At 51.6% G+C, this 25529-nt stretch overlaps 1 protein-coding gene across 1 annotated transcript in view; it reads right to left on the reverse strand.

Annotated features, from left to right (window-relative positions):
• The window catches only part of Med26 (mediator complex subunit 26), a 45340-nt gene extending 29409 nt beyond the window's left edge, over nucleotides 1-15931 (reverse strand). Inside the window, exon 1 of the mRNA XM_074053751.1 lies at nucleotides 15590-15931. Within this exon, the coding sequence (XP_073909852.1) occupies nucleotides 15590-15661 (72 nt within the window). The 5' untranslated portion in view covers nucleotides 15662-15931. The remainder of the gene's footprint in view (nucleotides 1-15589) is intronic.
• Nucleotides 15932-25529: the final 9598 nt, after the last annotated feature.

Here is a 25529-nt window from a genome sequence, read left to right on the forward strand (position 1 = left end):
TACTTATAAATAAAGAGGCCAGAAGAATCTCAGTGCTGTAGATACGCAACTCTTAAAAATTTGAAGATGTTTACCCACAGCAGCCCTCAAAGGCAGGGATATGAACATGGGTACAGTGCAGCGCCTGTCTGGCGTCACTGTCTTTTTGAACGGATGGCATCCGACACAGAAGCTCACCATCTGGTACGCCCCTAACGCTCTGTACTGCACCTTCTGTGCTCCCTCCCTGCCCATCTCCAGGCGACCCCGCAAACTGTGTGGACATCATCACTTCCTGTGTCATGATGTGATGAGACGTCAGGAAGGGCACGGGGCTGTCTTGCGTGGGGGAAGGGACTGGAGAATCAAGAAGGAGGAAGAGTTCAAGCTGATGTGAGAGAAGGGTGTGCACAAGTTCTGAAGGTCTGCAGATGTTGACAATGAGGAGCCAGGCCATGGAAAACCAAGGAAGGGGGACAAGACAGAGCTGTGTCACTTGGTTTTGGGTTTAGAGGGGGCAAGAGATGGCTAAAGCTCCCGGGGCTGGGGAACACACATTTTGGTGGCAATGCACTGGGACCAATAGGTGGGCAACGTGGGCAGGAGGATTAGGCAAGGAAGGCAGAAAGTGGGCATGACCCTGGTGTTCACCGGAATGGACAGAGAGAACAGCAGCCTATGTCTGTCCTCTGAGGACATCAAGATTCCTCTGGTGAGCCTGACTGAGGCCACACCTGGCATACCACGGCTCTGCCCCCTCCGCAAGCACCTCATAGGAAGCACCCTCTGTGTGCACGTACTCACGGCACGGGCTGCAGTCCTCAGGGCTGTGGTCCACACAGCTCCTGGCACTCTTCAGGCTAAGCACTTGACTTCTATTATCATTTTTTTAAGAATGTAATTGAAAAGACAATGGAGTAGAGAAGGAAAAACCCAAACAACCACTTGTCCCCACTGCCCTGACAAATGTTGCCCACTTCGCCCCAAATTCTCGGACGCCTGCCTAATTGTGCTCCATCCCTCCTGGCCAGGCCTCCCCTCCGCCCCCAGCTCTGCATCTCCCATGCACTCAGTTAATAACATGAGTGATGTCATCAATTAATGACATGAATGATATGATGGATGTGTTATCATTGTTACTTACAACCAGCACATCTGGAAATACCTTTCCAAGAGTAAAATTACCAGGCCAAAGAGTGGGGAGCCTCTGCCTCTTGCTAACTAGCACGGGAGAGCATGGAGCTAGGGTGGAGGGGAGATAAGGAACTGCACACCAGCCTGTCCTGGCTGCCTGCCAGCGGCGTTCTTCCCACGTGTCTGAGACCAGGTACGGTTCCCGAGTATTAATTACATCAACATTCCTCTGTCCGAGTCTGAGACCTTGCAATTGCTAGCTCTGAGCACTTTCTCCAGACACAGATCCCCACATATGAATTTGTCCCGATCAGCACTGTGTGCCCTGCAGCAGAGGGGCTCGGAGACCTGCCAGTCCAAACCTCTGCCAAAGAAGCGTGCCTCCCTCTCTCAGTCTGCCACTCTCTTCCACACCACTGCCTTCCTGGTTTTCCTCACAGGAGTGTCTAGAAACACAGAGAAGCACATAGTGCGTCAGGGGACCACTCGGTGCTGACACTAAAGGAAGGCCCATCAGGAACACCACAGTTAAACATCTACAGTCTCTCCCCTGGGAACAATACCCCTCCTTGGAAAAGAGGGGAAGGGGCTTTGCTTGCTGAAGTGCCAAGCACTTGTCCTGTAAGCAGGGCCTGCCTCCTCTACCCAGACAGCAGATGAAGGCAAGGGCTCCCAGTTCCTCACTGTGCAGTGGCTCAATCTTCATCTCTGAAACGAACACCCTCGGGACTGGAGGTGTAACTCAACTGGCAGAATGCTTGGTTAGTAATCATGAGACTCTCAGCACCACCACCAAAAAAAAAAGGTAAAATGAACACCCTCCTAGCAGAATGAGCATAAACCAAGGGCTGATGAAGCTGTCCCCTTACCATTTCTGTTATGGCTCAAAGATAAAAGTCCCCATGGAGCAATAATTATAAAGATTTACAATGGTTAGACAAGGTGGCTCACACCTGTAATCCCAGCTACTCCAGAGGCAGACATGGGAAAGATCAGGGTTCAAGGCCAGGCAAAAATTATTCCAACAAATAAGCCAGGCTGGTGGAGGGCTCAAGTGGCAGGGCGCCTACCTAGCAATCATGAAGTCCTGAGTTCAAACCCTAGTGCCACCAAAAATAAAGAAAAAACAGGCATGGTGGCACATACCTGTCACTCCAGCTACTTGAGAGGCTGAGAGGGTAGGAGGATGGCAGTCCAAGGCTGGCCTGCATAAAAAACGAGACTCTACCTGAAAATTAACTCAAGCCAAAAAGGATTGGTGCCTGCCTGGCATAGCTGAGTTCAAACCCCAATATCAACAATAACAACAACATTATACCAAGGCACTTAGACCCTTGATTTGGTAAGTGGGGTTGGTTGCAAGACTTGATAAAATCCAAGCCTTCTGGGTCTGGAGACAGACTCCACCTGCAGGCCCACTAAGCACTGGTGGGGTTAAAAGCCTGCCTCGATCCCTTCCACTGCATGGCCTTAGGAAGACAGTCTCCCTGACCCCTTCCTCAGGAGAGCAGGGAGACAGCAGCAGTCCTTCAGAAGCCAAGTGACCGAATGAACAGAGGCCAGGCACTGTGCCAGCCACTTCACACCCAGCTGGATGACACTGCACTGACAGGCCTGTCACAGATAAAGGGACTCAGGGTTGGGGACAAAAGTGATTTACTCCAAGGCCACCAAGGTAGAGACAACTGAGCAAAGCCAGAGGCATGCGTGCACACACTCGTGAAGGCCTCCCTTATCCCCATGCCTGAAGGAACTGGCAACACACACAAGATATGTTCAGTGCCTATGTGCAGACCACACTGCAGTGGCTCCGAGACCCCATGCATTGCAGAAGGAACCAAAAGCTCAAGTCTAGAAAGGACCTAGCAGTCAAGGGGGAGTGTCCTGCAGGGGCCTGCCAAGCCCAGCTGCCTCAACCCCAACTCTGCCCAAGCCCACTAAACCTTGATTCTTCCCAACCCCAACTCAGTCCTCCCGGGCTGGGCATTACTGTCCCACCTGCACCACAGTCAGGGATGTCACACACCCCTCCTCAGCGGGATGGACGGGCTCGCTATGCATCCGCAAAAACAGCCCATCGGGATTGGGGGAGGGAGATGAAGGCATGCCAAACATGGCCAACGGGATGCTGTGGGCAAGACCGGGTGAGGATGCCAGGAGTAGTCAGAAGACAGACCTGGTGGACAGCTGTCTTGGGACAGCAGACACTGGCCTTGCTCGAGAGGCACTGTGGACTCTAGGCAGAGGCAAAGGAAACAGCTGAAGGAAAGCGGAAGGGAAGGAGGACTGGTGACCAGATGACTGATGAGCTGCTAAGCACAGCTCGAGAGCAGGGCAGTGAGAGGATGCCTGAGCCACGGCCTGGAATACAAGGTGCCCAGACTTCTTGGTTGCAAGTGACAGAAAAGTGAGCTGAAATGGGTATAATCAAGAAAGGAAGCCAAGCCCAGCACAGGTGGCTCATGCTAGCTACTTGGGAGGCTGAGATTTGGAGGATCTTGGTTTGAGGTCAGCCTGGATAAATAGTTTGCAAGACCCCATTTCCAAAAAAACCAGAGCAAAATGGACTGGAGGGAGATGTGGCTCAAGTGGTAGAGCACCTGCTTTGCAAACACAAAGCCCTGAATTCAAACTCCAGTCCCAACAAAAAGAAAGGAAGGAAGCAGCAGGCTCCGTGAAATGAAAGTTGAGGGCTCACCTCTGAGCAGCTGGGCCCTAGAGACTTAGTCCTCCTCACCCCCACCCCTCACCCCTGACCAGGCTGTCTCCACGCAGCAGCAGGCAGCTCCCATCCTCTCCCATCCAGGTCTCCCCTGGTCCATGGTGGGCTGCCTGGACCACCAGGTACAGGAGGTGCTGGAACGTGCAAGGCCAGGTGCCATGAAGGCAGGCCCCTGGGAGCTCCTGAGCAGCGCATGCAAAGCCAAAGTGCTTGGGGAAGCAGGCACCCCTGAAAGGGGTGTGAAGAGAATGACAAGGGCAGCCCAGCAAGACGCGAGCAGACCAGGGAGGAGGCACAGCTCACTGAGGTCTTCCATGGAATGCACCTCCAGCGCTGACAGTGGGTAACCCAGGAAGACAACTTGCAGTGACAAACACCAGATGCATCCTGGTGCCCAAGGGAGCTCATCATACAAAGTAGATACCACTTCCCACTTCCCAATTTGGGACAGCCCAAACTGGATAGAAAACCTTATCCACTGTGCTCTCCACATGAGAGCGTCACCAGGACCACTGGCAGACACCAACTTTTCAGAGAGAAAGACAGAACACTCACTACTTCATCGTAGCACCCAAATGCAAACAGAACCCGTCAGATTCACCAGATCGCCTGAGTGGGCCCAATCCCCGCCCACCTAGAGTTCTGGCTCTTTCTGTCCTACTTTCTATGGCTGCCTGGAGCCAGCAAACCCTGCTCCTTCTGGAAAGGCCTCCTCCCGACTTCCTGCGGGCACTGTCACTTTCTTGCAGGGCCCCTCATTCCGCCCCAAGCCAAGAAGAGTGCTGCTCCAGGAGCCTCCAGACTGGAAACAAGCCAGCGAGTCCTCCCTGCACTGCCTAGCTTCAGAGTTCAGCCCAGGAGCACTGCTGCCTTCACCTCCACATGGAGGACAGTCCGTCCCCCCCCCCCCCCCACACATGCACGCGCACACACATGCACACAGAAGACAACCACCTGGCCAGTTTCTTTCTCATTTCTCCACACCTCACGTGTGATTCCAAACAGCACTTTCAGCTCAGCCACCAGAAGAGGGAGGTTAAAATCCACTGCAGGAAGCACGCACAGAACACTGAGGGAGTCGTCAAGCCGCAGCCTCAGTGAGAAGTTAGGCTCCTGCCTCCTTGGCCACCAACCAACCCTGAGCATGGGGACTTAAGCTCGAGCAGAAGCTCCTTCACAAGGGAACCGTACGCAAACCTTTTCCTGACAGAAGAGCCTGACCGCTAACATGTGGCCCACTTCTGTCACTGATGGGCTGCCATCGTTCAGCAGGAGTAGTAGTCACTAGGTGAGTTTAGGTCCCCTAGAAACCCAGGGAGGGAAGAACAGAGGCTGCAAAAGAAAGTTCACTGGAACCTACGCCTCTCAATTCACCTGAGGCGAAGAAGCCAGCCAAAGTGCAGGTATCACCTTCTGGTTGCCAGGTTAACCAGGGGGAGGGAGCAGACAAGAGGAAATGGCCAGGATAATCTGACCCAACCAGACCTCTGGTCCGGCTAAGCTGTAGCTCTTGCCTGGCATCACCTCTGGATGCCTGGGGGGTGGGGGTTCTACCCACCACCGCAGCTCCCCAAGCACAGACCCACCTGCTGTACGCAGGTATTGAAGCCCCAGGAGGGATGATCAGGACAAGGAAAAGACACCATGAGACTCAGCCGACGATGAGGGATGATGGTACCTAAGGGTAACACAGGCAAATTCAGCATGTGCAGTTCAGTCAGGCCGGGGAGCACGAAGCCCTACACTGTGAGCGCACGCCATCCCGCCACCCATCGCTCACTCTCGACCTCACACTGCAGATGCTCACACTCTGCCTTATGGCTGCAACCCCTCCAGGCCCAGCACTGGGCCCAACAACATCACAGCGGCATCGCATCAGAAAAATGACTAAATTGGCATCCACCAGAATACCAGCCCACAACCTGTTCAACTGTTAGCAGGGCCTCATGTCTCCTGTGGAGTCCCTTCTCCTCTGGGTGGCAAGCAGTCCCTCTGGGGTTGTTTGTGTTTGGTTGTTGTTGTTTGGTTTTTGAGCAGAGTCTAGCTATGTAGCCCAGGTTGGCCTGGAATTCGTGGTCCTCACAGCTAGCCCCTCTGTTTAAGCCACCCCAGAGGCACAGCACAAACTTCCCTCTGGGGTTGGAATTAGTCAAGGATATGAAGACAGGCAGGTACCTGTTACTCAGAAGGGAGAGATCAGGAGGATCACGGTTCGAAGCCAGCCCTGGGCAAATAGTTCTCCAGACCCTATCTCAAAAACAAACAAACAAACAAAACCCCACAAAAAATTGGCTGATGGAACGGCTCAAGGTACAGACCCTGGGTTCAAACCCCAGTACCACAGAAAGGATGTGAGGCAGGGGCTCTGCCAGCAACCAGCTGAGTGAATGCTTAAGAAAACAAGGAGAGTGCTGAGAAGCCAGGCTGCTAACGGCTGGCCTGGGCACCGTTCGAGATGCACGCTGCAGGTAAAATTGGGCAACATTCATTTACCCAAAGTGGCTTCTAGGGGAGCAGGCCTTAAAGAACAGGAGGAGAGCCAGGCACTGGTAGCTCACACCTGTGATCTAAGCTGCTTAGGAGGCAGAGATCAAGAGGACTGTGGTTCAAAGCCAGCCCAGGCAAATAGTTCGCAAGACCTTATCTCAAGAAAACCCATCACAAAAAAAGGACTGGAGGAGTGGCTCAAGTAGTAAGGGCCTAGCAATGAGGCCGAGTTCAAACTCCAGTACCACAAAAAAAAAAAAAAAAAGAACAAGAAGGGAACTGGAGGTATGGCTCAAGCAGTACAGTTCCTGCTTTGCAAGCATAAAAACCTGACTTCAAACCCCAGTGCCAGCAGACCACCTACACACACACACACACACACACACACACACACACACACACACACACACACGAACAGGAGGGCCTCCAGGTACCAGTGGCTGACACCTGTAACCTTAGCTAATTGGGAGGCCAAGATCAGGAGGATCGCGGTTTGAGACCAGCCTGGGCAAACAGGTCCCGAAACCCCATCTCCCAAATAACCAGGACAAAATGGATTGGAGGTGTGCCTCAAGTGGTAGAGTACATGTTTTGCAAGTGTGAAGCCCATACTTCAAATCCCAGTCCCATTAAAAAAAAAGAAGAAGAAGCCAGGAAGCCAGCCCCAGCCAAAAGGGTAACCCATTCTCACTTTATATACCTACACATGACCTAGGCATATTCACTTTGACATACCCACGTACACAGGTAGGCATGTACATACACATTTGCTGTACCTACCATAGGTCCCTCCAGTGTGCCCTCGTGGTTTGTTCTGCCCTCCCCATCATTAGGTTCCTGGCTCATCCTTATCCCACAAAAGAGCCCAGCAGGTGGCCTGGTGTGACTGGAGGTACAGGACAGTGTGCTGACCACACTAAAGGCACAAACAGAGCAGTGGGCCACAGTCACACGTGCCTGAGTCCACTCATCAAGTGCTGATGCTTGTACTACAGAACCCAGACCAGACTCAAGACCAGCCACACAGCAAAGCCCCGACACCACCACACTGCATACACAGCACAGGCGAGACCACAGTCTCTGCAGCAGCCACAGGCTGACCTGCCATGTGTGTAGCCTACACAGCAGCACCCCATTTCCTGGCCATACCAAATGAACACCTGGGCAGGGGTGTCATATGTTTTGTCACACAACCGAAAAAGGCCAAAGGGTCCCATGGGGACCCAAGGTCAGAGGTGGTAGGTTTTGTTTGGTTTTTGTGGGCTGGAGATGGAATCCAGGGTCTCACACATGCCAGACAAGCATTCTACCACCGAGCCACACTCCGGTCCCAAAGAGGTGGCATCTGAATAGTACCTCCGAGGACTACAAATGGGCAGGGATCCGAGCTTGAACTCCATCTTCTCTGCCAGAGCAGAGAGATACTGGCCAAGAAACAGAAAGGAAAACCCCTCACATCTACTCCTCGGCCAGCTTCTGAGAAAGCGTACAAGTCAGGGGCAAGCTGAACCTCTCCAGTCCAAAATCCAAACCACTGTGAAGTACAAAATTTTCTGAGTGCCAAAAGGACACTGAAAATGTTGTGAATTTTGGATCATGTCAGATTTCAAGGATTTGCTTGTTTTTTTCCCCTTCTTTTGACCTAGGGATGCTCGACCAGCAGTCTCTGCGAATGTTCCATGGGCTGAGGCACTTCTGCCCACTCACTCCCAAGTACTCTGGATAAGCGCGCCCTGCTGATGAGCCAGCAGAAGACTGGGAACCCGGCAGGAAAGTGGAGTGCTTTCATTCAGTGTACCCACTGCCCTCCTGCAGGTGACAAGGCAGAAAGAGGGCCAAGCTCTGAACCAACTTGGTCCTTCTAGCTATGTGGCCACTGAGCCTCAGTTTCCTTACCAGTTCCTGCCTCCTGGGGTTGCTCCTGGTGACATGATACGACTTTACCACAAAGCCACAGATTAGGGGCAGCTTCTGTCCCTGAATTTTCTCAAAAAGCTACTCAAAGCACACCTATGGATGTGCAGAAGTTCCTGAATATTTTTTTTTTTTTTGTATCACTGGCGTTTGAATTCAGGGTCTCACCCTTGCTAGACAGACGCTCTACCACTTCAGCAACTACACCAGACCTGTTCTTGAAATTTTTTGATAATAAAAATGCATTCTTACTAGGTGCCCGTGGCTCACGCCTAGAATCCTAGCCACTCAGGAGGTAGAGATCAGGAGAATTGTGGTTTGAAGCCAGCCCAGGCAAATAATTTGGGAGACCCTATCTCAAAAATACCCATAACAAAAAAGGGTGGGTGGAGTGGCTCAAGGTGAAGGCCCTGAGTTCAAGCCTCAGTATCACAAAAAAAAAAAAAAAAAAAAGCATCCTTGGCATCCTTGCTAGGCACCAGTGGCTCCTGTCCATAATCCCAGCTATTTGGGAGGCAGAAATCAGGAGAACTGCAATTTGAGGCCAGCCTGGGCAGATAGTTCCCAAGACCCCAACGCCAAAATAACCAGAGCAAAATGGACTGGAACTGTGGCTCAAGTGGGAGAGCACCTAATTTGCAAAGGCAAAGCCCTGAGTTCAAATCCAGTTCCACCAAAAAAAGAAAAAAAGCACCGTTGCATTCAAAAAGGGCTGGAGCCATGGGCTAACAGAGGCAAGCAAAGGAAGAAAGGCTGCAGGAGCTGGGAAGAGAAACAAGACATTCAAAACAACATTTAAAGCACTTCTGTGGGGAAGGTCAAGCAGCCGAGGGTACAATGAAGCTCAGCTTGCAGGCTGGGCACTGCTTATGAGAGAAGTGGGCCTTGAGGGACACCCAGCACCAGATATGGAGCCACGGTTTGATTCTCTCATCTGTGACAGTGGACAGATAGCTTAGTCTATCCTGGCCCCTACACTGAAGGTGGAACACCCACTTTTAGGAGGAAAGAATGAACCAGGCTGGGCACAGTAGCTCACACCTGTAGTCCCAGCTACTTGGGAAGCTGAGATCAGGAAGATAATGGTTCGAGGCCAGTCCAGGACAATAGTTGAAGAGACCCCCATCTCCAAAATAAGCAGAGGAAAATAGACTGGAGGTATGAGTGCCTGCTTTCAAAGTGAGAACCTTTGTCCCTCCAAAAAAAAGAAAAGAAAAGAGAGAGAAACCAACCAGATACTCCACCTAGCACCTGGCCCCATAGCAAGTACTCAATGACAGTGTCCTATAACTGCTGCCCAACAGAGACCACACTAGCACACAGGACACCATGGCTTCCCCTGAGCTCAGGGGACCTTCTGATGAGCCCCTGAGGGCACCCCACAATTCCTCTGGAGCACCCCCATTTCCATGGATGAGTCCAGGAAACTGTGCCAAAGTCCTAGGAGCGTTCACAGGCTAACTCCATCTGCCTGGCAGTCTTTGAGGCTGAGCTGAGTGTACACCGGCGCACCCTGACGTGGCCTTCTCCTTGTTAGCAGGCCCCCATACAGAACCATGGGCGTCTGGGAGCCTGGAGGCCCGCCTCACTCTGGTGGTCCTCAACTTCTTGAGCCAGCCTCTGACAATAACCTCGGACGCCCCTAAGCGCAGCTTTCCTCCCAGCTTTGCACCTCAAAGCACCCAGAGCTGCAACAGCACTTCAAATACTGCACACCCTAGCTCCAGATGCGGTGGTGCACACCTGCAGTCCCTGAGCTGCGAGGGTTGCCTAAGCCCAGTTTGGGCATCTTATTGAGACTCCATGTCATAAAAAAATAAAAACAAAACTGAAACAAAAGGAAAGAGAAAAAGAAACGAGTTGGCAGGATGGCACAAGTGGTAAAAAGTGGTAGAGCACATGCATAGCAAACTCGAGGCCCAAAGTTGAACCCCCAAAACCACCACAAGAACAAAAGAAAGAAAAAAGCAAGCCCACGCCATGCACATGCCACCCCAGGCCCTTCCCATGCCCCCCCACTGGATTCATGGAAAATGACATTTGTGGTCCCTACCCCATGGCCAAGAGGGCATACTGTTCAATAACCAGCCAGCTATTCCTTTCAGCACTGGTCCCCTCACCCAAGAAAAACCAAGACTGACAGCCAGCACCTGCCGGTAACACTTTCATTCTGCTCTTAGGAATTCGGAGCACTGGAGGTCTTCCTTACTCTGCAAATGCACTCCATTGTAATGGGAGCACGCAGCAGAGGAACACGTGTGCCCTGAGAGTAACAGAAGCAGTACTGGCAGAGCCGTGGCTCACACCTGTCATCATAACTATTTGGGAGGCTGAGATCAGGAGGATCACAGTTTGAGGCCAGTCTGGGCAAATAGTTCACGAGACCCCATCTCCAAAATAACCAGAGCAAATGGACTGGAGGTGTGGCTCAAGCAGTAGAGCTCCTGCCTTCACCAGGGCACCCTAGAGTTGTGTGTCTGCCACCCACAGCTGCCTTTTGAACCCCAGATGACCACAGATACTTTTCATATCTGTATCCAAGACAACACACTCTAGGACCATTAGAAAACTCCATGAAGACAGGTTGTGAAGTCCACCTTCTTCTGAGGGCAAAGTGAGTCACAAGCAAGGACATACACCTGATCCCAAGCCACACGTGTCAGAAAGGCCATGCTGCTCTTCGTGTACCGGGCACGTACGGTATGGAGGGCAAAGACAAGAGTGTTGCTGAGTTGCGCAGGCAGCTGCATCAGGCAGTGCTCACATGCTTAGGCTCTGGTCCTCTACGATGCTGAAGGGTAGAGTCGCTGTCTCTTTCTGGCAGGGCCAATGGCATTTTAAGTTAATACCAAAAATGCTGTCAGGCCAGGCCCTGGTGGTTCACGCCTGTAATCCTAGCAACTCAGGAGGATCTCAGTTCGAGTCCAGCCCTGGCAAATAGCAAGATGCTATCTCAAAAATACCCAGCACACAAAAAAAGGGCTGGCGGAATGGCTCAAGTGGTAGAGTGCCTGCTAAGGAGGCGTGAGGCCCAGTCCAAACCCCAGTACAGTAAACAACAACAAAAAGCGTAGTCATCCAGAAGCCCAAAGCAAAGCAAGAATACAGACTCGTGAGCAGTTCTGTGTCAGTCAGCAACTGCCACACTGTAGTCCGGCCCAGGGTTCTGCCATGACAAAGTGACAAACCCGAAGACACTCACAGCACAAGCCAGTATTACCATGACCCCGTTAGGTCTACCCCAGGGAGATCTACCCCAGTTCCACCATCATGTGACCTAGCGTGCTGGGCCTTCCTTTCTCAAGAAACGTGCCCTCAGCCAATCCCCACTCCAGGTAGCACTTGTGCCCCGACAATGACAGGGAGAAGTCTGGGAAGGGTGCTTCGAGGGTGGGCACTACCGAGGCACTGTCAAACCCACCGTCTCCCGCGTCTTTTCTCACCAGCTCGAGGACGCTGCCCCGGCCCCCACCTCAGGCGTCTTCTGAGGTCACCTCTCCATCTTGCAACAGCAATGCTGCAGTGTTTGGAGTCAGAAGCCCTGTTACTTCATAACTTTGGGTAAGTCCCCAACTTGGGGCCAGTCAGCTTCCATTAAATTGGTGAGGAACAAAATTCATGTGTCCTCTCGGGCCTCAGAGGACACCCAGTGAAGGGCGCCTGCTGAAAGCAGAGACTGGCTGTACCTCACAGCCCTTTATGGGGCTGGTGGGAGCAGAACACTGTCAGGGTGCCAAACACACTGCCGAGAGGTGCACATCTCCGTTCAGAAGTCTGCTATCTGAGCAAGTTCAGACGATGCACCTTGCACAGAAGCAAACGGAAAATCCTTCAACAATTCATGTTCACACTGCTGCCCCTTCCAGCACCAGAGCCTGGATGTGAAAGGAGCCTCACTGGGCACACGGGGACCTGCGGGCCATCTGAGCCAGCAACATCCTTTCCCTCAATTCCTGGGTGGGAAGACGATCCCGTGCGTGTCTCTGCAGAGCCCCCGTGTGCCTCCCCTTGGTATCTGACGACTGCACAGTGTGAGGGGAAAGTGGCTCCAGGCAGGGCAGCCCTCGACACTGACGGAGGGCTGCCTCAAGTCCCTCTTCTCCCAGGGCCTTGCCTGTCCTCTCCCTGGTCTGAACACCGGGACACTCACCTGCACTCAGCCACGCTGCCTGTGTTGTGCTATTACTTGGCTTTGTATGGGTATAGGGAACTCCTCCACTGTCAGATCATTTCTTGGAAAGCTAAGCTCATTAGCCATCACGTGACATCAGCAGTACCCACAGTTCTACAGAGAAAGGTCTCAAGCCATCTATGACTGTCATTCTCCAAAGTTCTATATTAGAACATTCTAGAACTGAACTTCAGTACACATAGCAGTCACTGGGGCTTCTTGAGAAAATAGGGGCTCCCAAGTAGCTCCCATGTCAGGTCCAAGAAGGCTCCTGGGGTTCCATGAGTTGAAGTGATCTGGAGAAGGTGAGCAGAAGCCCAATGCTTCTGCTGCAGAGGGAGCACAGAGAAATGAAACGTCCTTTAGGAAGACAAGGCCTGGACTTTGCTGAAACACCAAATGGGAAGCTTGTCACTTGCCCAGAGGGACTGTGCAAGACACAGTCCCCACCTTTCCCCACCAGGCAAGATTAGGCTGGAACAAGCACTGCACTAGGGAGACTAACAGGTATGAAAAACTGTTAAGCTGCCTTCGGGAGAGTGCGGGAGTGCCGGGGTCACAATCACTCTGAGCCTGCTGCTGTGGAAATTCAAATGCTCCCAAAGCCAAAACTTAAGAGCAGAGACAGCTCTCCTCCAGGGAGTCCCTTGCTCAGTAGAGGGTGGGCCATCCGTGTCACACTGGTGGATACTGGGTCAGTGCGCCTGACACTTTTTAAGCAGTAGCTCAAAAAGGTCCATAAAGGTAAGCATTACATGACACAAATTCTCTGTCACTTCTCTCAGAAGAGGTTTAATTTTAGTGTTGGCTCTTCAACGCTGGCCCCGTTTTTTTTTCTTCCATGAGCATCTTAAATATGTGTCAATTACCCAGCAGTGGAGTTCCTAACTGGCAAGCCCGAGACGGGAGCTGGGTGCCAGCACACTGCTCTCACCTGAGTCCTGAGAAACGCACAGACACATGGGTACTCGCACCTTCTCCACCCGCTCAGCGGCACCGCCAGGCTCCCTGACTTCCACTGTGAGGGTCTCTGAAAGCCAGCTCCTCTCAATCGCACAGAGCGATGTCCATGCACAATCACTGACAATGGCCGCATTTAAAAGGAGGCACTTTCCTCATCACTCACAGTCAAAGACACGACTCTCCAACACTATCCACTACACATAGGTCCGCAAGCGGCCCCCAAACAAGCCATGTGAAAGTGGGCTTTGTGCCTGTAAGTCACCTAGATGCCCCAACACTAGCACATGCCAGCCTCAGGGACTAAGGAATTCCTCCCCCCTTCTACTTCAAGGACCCCTTGAGTTACAGCCTTTCACAACAGTGGAAGCCTAGGTCACTGCCCCACCTCATCTACAACATGGTGATGGCCTGTCAAAGTACCTCTGATCACAAAGCTCCCAGGTGGCTTTGTGGATCAGGGCTAGTATCTCAGCAATCTCTCAGATGCTTGCAAAGGCAGAGTACATGGAATTCCAGCACTTACGCCCTGGCTCCAAAAAAAGAGGAAAAGGCCCAAGATTACTTCCTCACGTCACTTGTTCACTCCTTCAAACTTCAGTCTTGGAACTGCAGCCACACCAGTTACTGCAAAGAGTACCTTCTAGAAGGTTTTATATAGTCTGTGCCTACTCCACCCCCAAAGTCATAACAAAAATGTCTATAACATTTGTTAAATTACCATGGAGTCAATCTTTTTTTGTTTGTTCTTTCTTTTTTTTTTTTTTTTTTGAAACAAGGTCTTTTTATGTAGCCCAGGCTGGCCTGGAACTCACAATCCTGCCTCAGCCTTCTGGATGCTGAGATTACAGGCATGCACCACCACACCCAGCTCTTAAAATCAATTTTAATGGGGCTTGAAAACCAGGAATAAGAGAAATACTTATGGTCACACAGCAGAGCTTTACAGAGATCATGACCCTCAATTTCTACCCAAACTGTATGAAACAATGTGAATTATTTCAAAACCACCAGAGGCAAAGATGCTGCTAAGAGTAATAAGCCAAACTCATGTAAAGGAGAAGCAAAATCTCCTCCAGCAACCGCAACCTGGCTTACCTGGGCAAGCCTCCATCCCGGCATATTAAAAAGTGATCCCGATGGCCACTTCCTGGTCTCCCAGCAAAGGCTCACTTTATCCCTGATGCCACCACATCTTCCTATTACCCTGATTCTGCCACAGGGAAAAAGGACTCCTACTGCCAACAAACCCTTAGAGAACGTGTGAGAACACGGTGAGTTTCCCCTACAATCAGGAGAAGGGGGGAGGTCCTTCTGCTCACAGCAGCCTCAGCATAGCACCTGAGAAAGTGACCCTCTGGAGTTAACCCTGACCGTCTAGGTCGTCTGGGTCACAAAGCACCACACTGAGAGCCCCAGATGGGGGAGGAGATGATAGACGCAGGGTTCCTCGGTGAATGTGGCAGAGCACAACCACCCCAACTCACTACCAAAAAGCCAGGCTCTGGCTTGGTCAGAAAACCAATGAGCACTGAGGCCCAGAAAGGCAACAGGAAGGACCTCACCCTCCCCAGGATCACCTTTCCTAGGCAGCGACCCCAGGCGCATTTGGCAATGGTATGTCCCATCTCAGGACTGAGAGACACTCTCCAGGGACCCTGGGTACCCTGCTGGGGACAGAGCAGGGCAGGGAGGGGGAGGGGGGCTCCCTCTGAAGCTAGGAAGGTGCTTCCAGTCGGGAAGAGCAAGGACGACGACTTCCCTGATCACCCAGAAGGCCGAGACCCGGGAGACACGGGCTCCTCGGGTCATAACCCCAGACACCAGTTGCTCCACAGCTTCCCTCCCTCCCCTCGCCCCCGCCGGGAGGGCTTCCCGGGGGTTTCGGGTCCCCGGGGTAGGGCGAGGCAGGTGAGCTCCGCGGAGTGACGAGGGTCACAGAGCTGGAACAGGAGAGGAGTAACAGCTCTGACCCCGGCCCCCCATCTGCTCCCTCCGCCCAGGCCGCACGGAAGCCTCGGCCTCAAGTACCGACCGCCGCCGGGCTGCCCGACCTGCCTCCGGCCCGGGTCTGGGAGACGAGAGGCCGGGATGGCAGCGGCCCTCGCGGGGAGGTGGACGCCGGGGGAGTGCCCTGGAGCCCTGCGGGCGAGGGGCACCGGGGAGGGGGAGGGTCCCGGGCCCACGCGGCCTCGGTCCCGGCTCGCGCGGAGGGTACTTACGTTGCTCTGGGAGTCGATGGCCTGCAGCAGCCGGTCCCTGATCTGCTGCGGAGACGCCGGAGCCGCTGTCATTGCCTGGGCGAGGCGGGGGGGGAGCGGCCGGGCCAGCGGGCGGGCGGGCTGAGGCGGGGGACGGGGGTCACTCACTCGCCGGCCTCCGGGAGGGGAGCCGCATGTTCCCCGCGGCGCCAGAGGAGATGGGGGCGCGCGGGGGGCGGCGGAGAGGGGAAGCCGGGGCCGGAGCACGGGCCCGGGCCACCGCCGCCACCGAAGGAGGAGGAGGAGGAGCCGCCGGAGCCGCCGCCGCCGCTGCCGCCGCCTCGAGAACCAAACTCCAGTGAGCTGCCCCCGCGCGGAGCACTCTGGGTAACCCGCGCCGCACGCAGCGTCGGCGCCACGCTGAGGAGGTTGGGAGATGGGGGGCGGGCGGAGACGCCTGGCTTGGGCGGGGCCGCGTGCGCACCACGCCCCGGGATTTCTGCGCGTGCGCCTGCGCAGGCGCACTCGACCAGCCACGCTAGCCCGCCCCAACCCCACTGCCCCGGCAAGGGAGCCGTTGCGGGGCGGTTGGGAGGGGCAACGGTCGCTGCCTTGAGGCTCCGCCCCTACCTGGGCCCAGGGGGTGGAGCCTTTTAGCGGAAGCGCGCGCGCAGTCCTTGAACCCGGACACTTCAGGCGGCGGCGTCTGGGCAGTGAATGGGGAGGGAAAGCCCGGCTCCCGGGTAAAGGAGTTTCCGTTGTGTGTGACAGTGGGGGCGGGCTGGAGTCGTGCGAGAGAGAAGCTGGGGGACTCCGAGGAGCGAGGGGACCATGCGCCCATGCTGTGATGCTGCGCGCGCGGAGAGACGTGGGAGGATCCCCGCGGTGTGCGTGGGTGTGGATGCGGGGTGGGGTGTACAAGAATGGCCCTGCGTGTCCCGGGTCGCGGAGTTAAAAAGCCTGAGGTTGCAAACATAGCTGCACCGTGGTTTCTCCATCCCGGTGGCACCCTGGGTACCCGGGCGGGATGGCCGTGCTGCAGGAGCGGAGCAGCAATGCCGGGTGTCGCTAGATGCCGGTGGCTTCCCTTGTCCCCTGTCCCCAACCACCGAACCCCCGGCTTAAAAGAAGACCCTTTCATCCCGCTTTGTTTGCAGAGGCTGCAACACTGAAGCCTTCATTCTTGATCGGTCCGCAGAGGAGGAAAGCGAGGGCCAAGGTCACCCGGGGTCAGATGCCAAGTTCAAGTTCAAGGGCGCTCCGCCCCCGGGGTCCGGCGGCCGCGCATCGTCACTGCCGCGGTCTCCCCCGAGAAATCACTTTTTTTGGGTGTTGTTAGCGGAAGAATGTAGATTTGAAACAGGAGGGGGGACGGCCAATTAGAGCCACACGTGCTCCCTGGAGCTGCGCGACACCTGTGAGTCTTGCATTCAGTCTTGCTTCTGGGAAGTATACTTTATTTGAAAAAAAAGAAAAAAACCCGGCTGCTTCTGCACGTGTCTGTGGTTCTGGCTTCTGCACATGTGAAAAGGAGTTTTACATCACACTTGTAGAGGGAAATGCTCGGGCAAAGCACTTCCCTTTAATTTACCCTGGTCTCGGGTGCTTTTTTGGGTACACGGGCCAAGTTGGAAAGCGGCCCAGGTGGAGATTTCCTTATCTCGCTTGAGATAAGCAAAATGAGGCCTTCCCCGTATTCCTGTCCTGATATCTCAAATTTCTAACTCAAGATTACCATGTCCTTTTTTTTTTTTTGAATCAAGGATTATATAGAAATAAGCAGCCTGTTTTGCACGGGTCAAGTTATTTTAAGAAAAAAGGTGGACAGCACTCAACTTACCTGCTTTTTTTTAAAGATCTTTAAAGTATTAACATGATTGAATTCCACAGGGCGCTGGTAAATTTCAGTACCCCAGTAAACAGAAAAATGTATGATTTATGGAATAACTGGGTAGACATCTGATTCAATTCACCCAGACCTCTATAACAGATTTGGTACACCCTGGGCCTGCCTCCAGTACTTCTCAAATGAATTACAATTTTATAAATTGTAATAAACACTGTACACATAAACACACACATACACTTTTATTCCACATGTAACTTAACAGGATGACTGTAATGATGAAGACTAAATCAGAGTCATTAAACAAGCATCATAAACGTGTTAGAAGCCAGTCACCAGTGGCTCACACCTGTAATACTACCTGCTCAAGAGGCAGCGATCAGGAGGATCAAGGTTGGAGGCCAGCCCCGGGGGGGGGGGGGCAGCAAGACGCTATCTCAAAAGTACCCAGCACAAAAAAGGGCTGGTGGAGTGGTTCAAGTAGTAGAGCGGCTTGCCTAGCAAACGGGAGACCCCAAGTTCAAACTCCACTACTGTCAGAAGAAAACACATTAGAAGCTAGAACCAGGGAAATGGCTCAAGCAGTAGAGAGCCTGCCTCAAAGCACAAAGCCCTGAGTTCAAATCCCAGTACCAGGAAAAAAAAGTGAGCAGCTGTAGTAAGATCCAGGCCCCACACTGCAGTTCTTGTCCTGCTCCAAGAGCGGTATTTGAAGTGGCTGTGGTCAGTTATGCAAACATAGGCCACCATAAACCCACTGCTGTAGTCCTTCTTCCTCAAAGATAGGCACCTTCAACTATTGAGGTGCACAGTGCACCAACCCTGTCCTAAAAGCACAAGTTTTGTCCTTTTATTATTTATTTTGAGACGGTGTGGGTCTCTCTCTCTAGTCCAGGCTGGCCTGGAACTCTGGACCCCCCTGCCTCAAGCCCCCTCCCCCCAACCGGAGTGCTGGTGTCACAGGTGTGCACCAGGAAGCTCAGCTTACCTCGGAAAGGGAAGTGAGGGTTCAGTCAGTAGGAAAACAAATGTGACAAAAGCAACTACCCAACTCTGACCCCTATGTTTGCCCTGAGCTAACATTCTCACGGGGATTTTTTTTTTTTTTAAAGCAGTGCTGGGGCTTGAACTCAGGGTCCACACCTTGAGCCACCCCGCCAGCCCTTTTTGTGATTTTTTTTTTTTCAAGATAGGGTCTTGTGAACTATTTGCCTGGGCTGGCTTTGAACCACGATCCTCCTGATCTCTGCCTCCTAAGTAGCTAGGATTACAGGTGTGAGCCACCAGCGCCTGGCTTCATGGGGATTTTTGAAGGAAAAAAATCTTTTCTCATGTAGGAGCTCACTCAACCACATCAATGCTCTCAGAGTTATCTAAAGATGGGTTTCAGAGTGGGGGTGGGGGTGGAACTCAGTGGCAGAGTCCTTTCCTACTATGCCCAAAGCCCTGGGCTCCATCCCCAAAAGTGCAGAAGAAAAAAAGTTAAAGATGGGTTTCAGAGTTCTGGGTTTGCAATAATTCTCATTTCCTGGTGATGTGGCTCAAGTGGTAGAATGCCTGGCCTAGCAAGCGTGAGGCCCTGAGTTCAAACCCCAGTGCTGCCAAAAAAAAAAAAGATAAAATGCAGCAAATAGAATACAGATATCTTGATCTTCAAGTTAGTTTTATTAAAATACTCATTTATGCACATGACACAAATATTTACAGCAGCTCTGTGAAAGGGAGAAGGCCAGCCAACTTAATTTCCTTCCTGCATTTCTCCTGGTCCTTGCCCACTTTCTGGAAGAAACGTGTCCTGCTGCCTGCTGGTCCTGTAGGCACTGGTGTTCTTCCCACCTGCAGGAGCCTGTGAGGTTCTCACCGGCCGGCTGATGGCCGTGGCCCTGCTGACCTGCACGGAGCACTCATGTCCAGCTCCAACTGGGATTTGCTCTCAGGTTGATGACAGTTGAGTGAAGAGCTAAGTTCCTGTGTTTTGTGTCTATCTTACTGCCCCATTTTGTTTTTTTCAGTGGGACTGGGATTTGAACTTGGGGCTTCATGCTGGCAAAGCAGGAGCAACTACCATTTGAGCCACACCTCCAGTCCATTATGCTCTGGAGATGGGGATCACCTGAACTACTTGCCCTGGCTGTTTTCTAACTGTAATTCTCCCAATCTCAGTTTCCCAAGTAGCTGGGATTACAGGTGTAAGCCACAGGTGCAGCCCAGCTACTGCCCTGGTTTTGTATCATCATTTTTAATGATAGCACCAACAGTGACTGGTATTTATTGAGCATCTACTGCATGCAAGCCCATGTTTGGGACATCATATGGCTTTGATGAAACCGCTGGGGTTATCGGGTCCTGTGTCATCCCCCCTCTGACAGGCTGGGCCTGAGAACACAGCAGAAGCCACATTCTCTCCAATACAGGCGAAAGCTGTAAAAAGGCCTGGCAGTGACCCCGTAATTGTTCCCAAGAAAACTCTCTGTGTGAGAATACTTAGACTGCCCGTGTCAATATCCTCAGCACCGCTATCATTATCGCCACATGGTGCCAACAGCCCAAATCCCTCCAACAGATGATAAATAATGAGTTCAGCCACGAAAAGGAAGTGCTGACATATATACAACCTGGATGAACCTCAAAAACATGGCGCTGAGTGACGGAAGCCAGATGCAGAGGGCCACAGAGTGTATGATTCCATCTGTAGAAATGTCTACAACAGCCAAACCCATAGACAGCAGAGAAATGGTTGCCAGAGGCTGAGAGAAGGGAATGGGGGGCTGACTGCTAGGGGCACAGGGGTTCTTTGTGGGGGACATGAAAATGTTCTGGAAGTCATCCTGGGTGCTGGTGGCTCACACCTGTAATCGTAGCTTCTTAGGCTGAGATCAGGAGGATTGCAGTTTGAGCAGCACAAATACTTCAAGAAATCCCCACCCCATCTCCAAAATAACCAGAACAAAATGGACAAGAGGTGTGACTCAAGGGGTAGAGTGCCAGCTTTGCAAGCACGACATTCTGAGTTTAGACTTAAGTCCCACAAAAAAAATAGATGTTCTGGAATTATTATAGTAATAGTTAAGTGGCAGCTTTGTAAACACACTAAAGACAACTGAATTGTGCACTTAAAACAAGTGAAGTGCATATGACTTATACTTGATAAAGCTGTCACACAGAAAAGAAAGAAAAAGGCAGCATGGCAGCCTCTACCCTTGTAGTCCTGACTGTACAACCCCAGCCAGGCTGGTCTGCCCTGACTGAGCACCAGCCCTGTGAGTCCAGTGACCCTCAGTTCCACCCCAGGGGACACGGTGTAGACCACAGCTACCCCTACCAATCTGCTTCCCCACAGAGCTCTAACTAAAGACTTCTTTGTGGAAGTACTAGGGTTTGAACTCAGGGCCTCATGCTTGCTAGCAGCAGGCACTTTGCCACTTAAGCCACAACCCTCAGCAAGTATTTGGGTTTTTTAATTTATTTATCTTTTTGTGGTGCTGGGGATGAAACCCAGGGCCTTGCCCATGCTAAGCAAGCATTCACCACTGAGCCATACCCCAGTCCTCCCAAGTGGGTTTTCTGCACATCTATCACTCTGGGCATGTAACCATGCAACCAACTGACTTGGTCCTTGCTTCTCAGGTCAAAGTCATGTGGGCTGGACTTGGACTTGGGCCAGGCTGAGGAGTCTGGCCCAGAGGTCGGGATTTCCATAATTTACAGACGCTCCAGCCCCTGCTGTAGCATGGCATAGTATTTGCTAGACCTGCCGACATTCCCGTAGACTTTACTTTACCTCTAGTTGACATAGATTAACTGATACGATATAAATGCTGAGCACATAACTGTAACACACAATCTTTTTTTTTTTTAATGACAATACTGAGATTTGAACCCAGGGCCTACACCTTGAGCCACTCCACCATCCCTTTTTTGTGATAGGGTTTTTTAAGATAGGGTCTCTGAAACTAATTTTCCGGACTGGCTTCGAACCTTGATCCTCCTGATCTCTTGCCTCCTGAGAAGCTGGAATTACAGGTGTGAGCCACCAGCACCCGTCTTCCCCTGAATATTTTTGACCCGTGACTGACTGAATCCACAAATGTCAAGAGCTGACTGTATCTGGTCCTGAGCTGACACTTCACAAACTGATGCCCAAAGAGAACAATATCGCCCAAATCTCTCAGCAAGTCAGGGCCAGGGCTGGGATCCATCCCACTGGCTTGGGAGTCCTTCTCCACAGTTCCAAACTGCACAGGCTCTGCAAACTTAAGTTTGTGACACAGTTAGTGACAAAGCTCCTTGTGAGGCGTTTACACTCTGCACCTGCCCAATTCTGTGTGTATGTGCCCATGTTTTGCTACAGTACATAACTGTGACGAGAAAGCCCAACCCAGTCTCCACGGGGTGATGCACACAACATACAGGTCAAGAATGGCTTAACTGGGCTGGACACCAATGGATCATACCTGTAATCCTAGCTACTGAGGAGACAGAGATCAGGAGGATCAAAGTTTGAGGACAGCTGGGCAAATAGTTCAAGAGCCTCCACCTTGAAAAAAACCCAACACAAAAAGAGACTGGCAGGGTGGCTCAAGTGGTAACGTGCGTGCCTGCCTAGCAAGTGTGAGGCTATGAGTTCAATCCCCAGTGCTGCCAAAAAAACCCAAAAAAAACGGAAAACTGGGTGTAGTGGCCATACCTGTAATCCCAGAACTCTAGGGGCTGAGGCAAGAGGTTTGCAAGTTTGAGGCCAGCCTGGGGTACACAGTGAAACTCTGGGGGAAAAAAAAAAAAAAAAAAAATAGAAAGGATCTAAGGGGCCAGGAATGTAGCTTGGTGGCAGAGGCCTAAGGAGTGCCTTGTAGACCCTGGGCTCCTTCCTCAGCACTCCCCAAAAACTAAAGGACAAACTAAAGAACCCACTGACAGCATAATGGGAAACCAGTGATCTGACATTTTCCATAACAGGGAAAGGAAGGCTGGATGTGGTAGCTCCTACCTGTAATCCTAGGCCAAAAGAGAAAGAAACCACACAGCTAGGTCACCCACACATTATTCACTGTCTGTGGGTATTTACAAACAACAATGACACATGGGAAAATTGCAAAAGAGACTGTGTGGTCCAAAAAGGCAAAAGTATTTACTGCCTGACCCTGCATGGAGACATGTGCCTGAGCCTAGGAGTTCAAGGCCAGCCTGGGCAACATAGCAATGCCCTGCCTCAAAAAACCAGCAAACAAAAAAATAACGAAGAAAGAAAACGTATTAAAAGAAGAATTGCCCCTCCCTACTTCACTCTCCCTGCCCCATGTCTTTGTCCAGTGCCTGTAGCTATTAGTGTGTCCTGTTACATAACATGGGCGTATTAAGGGGACAGACGGAATTAAGATGCTAATCGGCTGACCTTAACCTAGGGAGATGATCCCAGATGACCTTAGGATCCTAAAGTGAGGAAGAAGAGAAGACAGGGGTTCATGGGACAGGCTGGACAATTCCTCTAGGGCCTCCAGAGCAACCCCGTGAGACCCACTGTGCACTTCTGACCTCTAGAACTGCCAAGACAATTTTTTTTTTAGGGGTTGGGGGGACTGGGGTTTGAACTCAGGGCTTCAGGCTTGCAAAGCAGGCACTCTACCACTTGAGCCACACCTCCAGTCCATTTTGCTCTGGTTATTTTCAAGATGAGGTCTCGTGAACTATTTGCCTAGGCTGGGCTCAACTGCCATGCTCCCAATCTTAGCCTCCCAAGTAGCTAGGGTTACAGGCACCCAGCCTGACTTTGCTCTTTAATGCCTCAAAGCACACTATTATCCAGGAAGATGAAGTAATTAAAACCACTGACTATCTACCACAGCCCTTGACTATCTGTTCTAGACTGAGCCTTGTCCCCTCCCAGTTCCTGTATTAGAGTTCCATGTGACTGTATTTGGAAATGGCTTTAAGGAGGCAATTAAGGTTCACTGAGGCCACAAGGGTGGCCCTAATCCCCTATGACTTGAGTCTTTCAAGAAGAGTTGCAAGCTCAAGCCCTGAGTTCAAACCTCAGTCCCATTAAAAAAAAAAAAAAAAAAAAAAGCAGCACAGGGAGGGAGGAAGGTGCATCAACAGAAGCCCTGAGAATGCAGTGGGAAGTGGTCAACAAAGCCCTCTGTAGACACCAACCTGGCTGGCATTTGACCTTGGGATCCCAACCTCCTTACAACTACGACAAATGCTGTTTAGGCCATCTGGCCTCTGGTGTTTTGTGCTGGGAGGAGGAACTGACTAACACATCTCACTTCAGCCTCACGAAACTCCGTCAAGGGTCTTTCACAGACACTGTAATGCTGATGTTGATAGAAACAGTGGTATTCACTATGCAGTGCCTGCCCTGTGCCAGGCAGAGTATAGACACAGACTCTGTATCTTGTGTTTGAACATAGTGCTTTATGCTTGCACCACTTGAGCCACACCTCCAGTTCCCTTTATTTATTTTGGCAGCACTGGGGTTTGAACTCAGGGCCTCACATTTGCTAGGAAGGCACTCTACCATTTGATTCACTCCACCAGCCCCTCTCTCTTTTTGAGACAGGGTCTTGCTATGGGGCCCAGGCTGGCCTGGAACTTTTGATCCTCTTGCCTCAACCTCTCACATGCTGGGATTACAGGTGTGCATCACCACTCCAGGCATAGATGCAGTAAAACTGTAACACCCTAAAATAACTGCCACAGCCCCCAGCATAGCCACATTCTTGCATCCACACTGAACAACAACTGCTAACAATAATGTGACCTACACATCAGTGAATGGGGCCCACCTGCCTGCCTCCTCCCTCCCTTCTTTGCAGGCCTGGGGATTAAACCCAGGGCCTTTCACATGCCAGGCCAGTGCTGTTACTGGGCTGTGCCCCCAGACTGCCTTTTACTTACTGAAAAAGGGTGATTCTGAATTTTCAATTTGTCACAAGATCTTTTCCAAGGAGGAATACCTGCTATTACCAAACTCATATCCAAGCACTTGGAGGGGACCAAGTCTTTCCTGGTATGCTAAGAAAACCAAGGGACTGCTAAAAACAATCCCCAATGGAATTTAATTCTGTTCTGTTTCTGTTAATAGCACTCCTTTCTCTTTGTACACAAACAGCACCCATTTTTCATCAACACAGGAAAACACCAGGAAGCTCGTCAAATATTTCATAAACTCAAGCTTGGTTAAGGAGATAATGAAGTGGTTGGAATGAAAAGAAAAAGCCTTGCTAATGACAGACTTGCTGGCTTTTCAAATCCAGCCACTTCAGAGGAGAGCCCAGCTCATTATCACTCTTGCTGCTGCCACCCGATGACCTGAGGGGCCCCAGGGAATCCAAGAGGGAGGGGGTCTTTCCCCTCTCCCCACCCCCAACTATGGAGAGAAGGAAAACTGGGATTTGCTTCATTAACCACATCGCTTGAAAATAGCCAATTAGATTTTCAGCAAAAGTGAAAATCATGCTTGCAAACAAATGTGTTTGTTAAAATTCGGACTGCTCCCAGCACTTGGGAGGCCAAGGTCAGAGGAGAGCAGGTTCCAAGCCAGCCTGGCCTACACTGTGAGACCCAGGCTCAAAACACAAGCAAATCAGTTCAGACTTGGAGGAATGTGGGTGATTTTACTTGAGTGGCTTTCAAGGGGAAGGGGCTCTTTGAAATTCTCTATTATCCTCTAGCTCAGAGGTCAGCAAATTACTCCAGTCAAGCTGGGCACCAGTGGCTCATGCCTGTAATCCTAGCTACTTGGGAGGCTGAGATTAGGAGGATCACAGTTCAAGGCCAGCTCCAACAAATAGTTCTCCAGATCCTATCACCAAAATAACCAGAGCAAAAATGGAGGTGTGGCTAAAGCGGTACAAACCCCAATCTCACCAAAGAAGAAAAAAAAAAAGTTAAAAAAATTATTTCTGTCAAGGGCCAAATGGGCAATATTTTTGGTCTTCCATGCAATACAGCCTCTGAAGTCACTATCAGCTCTGAATTTGAAGTGCTAAAGCACTCAGCAGCTGTGGGCAATGCATACAAAGGAGGCGTGGCTAGATTCCAATAAAACTTTATTAACAAGAACAAGTGGTAGGCCAGATTTGTCTCGGGGACTATAGTTTGCCAAGTCCTGCT

The sequence above is a fragment of the Castor canadensis genome, chromosome 14 (assembly GCF_047511655.1).
Source record: "Castor canadensis chromosome 14, mCasCan1.hap1v2, whole genome shotgun sequence".
Classification (NCBI taxonomy): domain Eukaryota; kingdom Metazoa; phylum Chordata; class Mammalia; order Rodentia; family Castoridae; genus Castor; species Castor canadensis.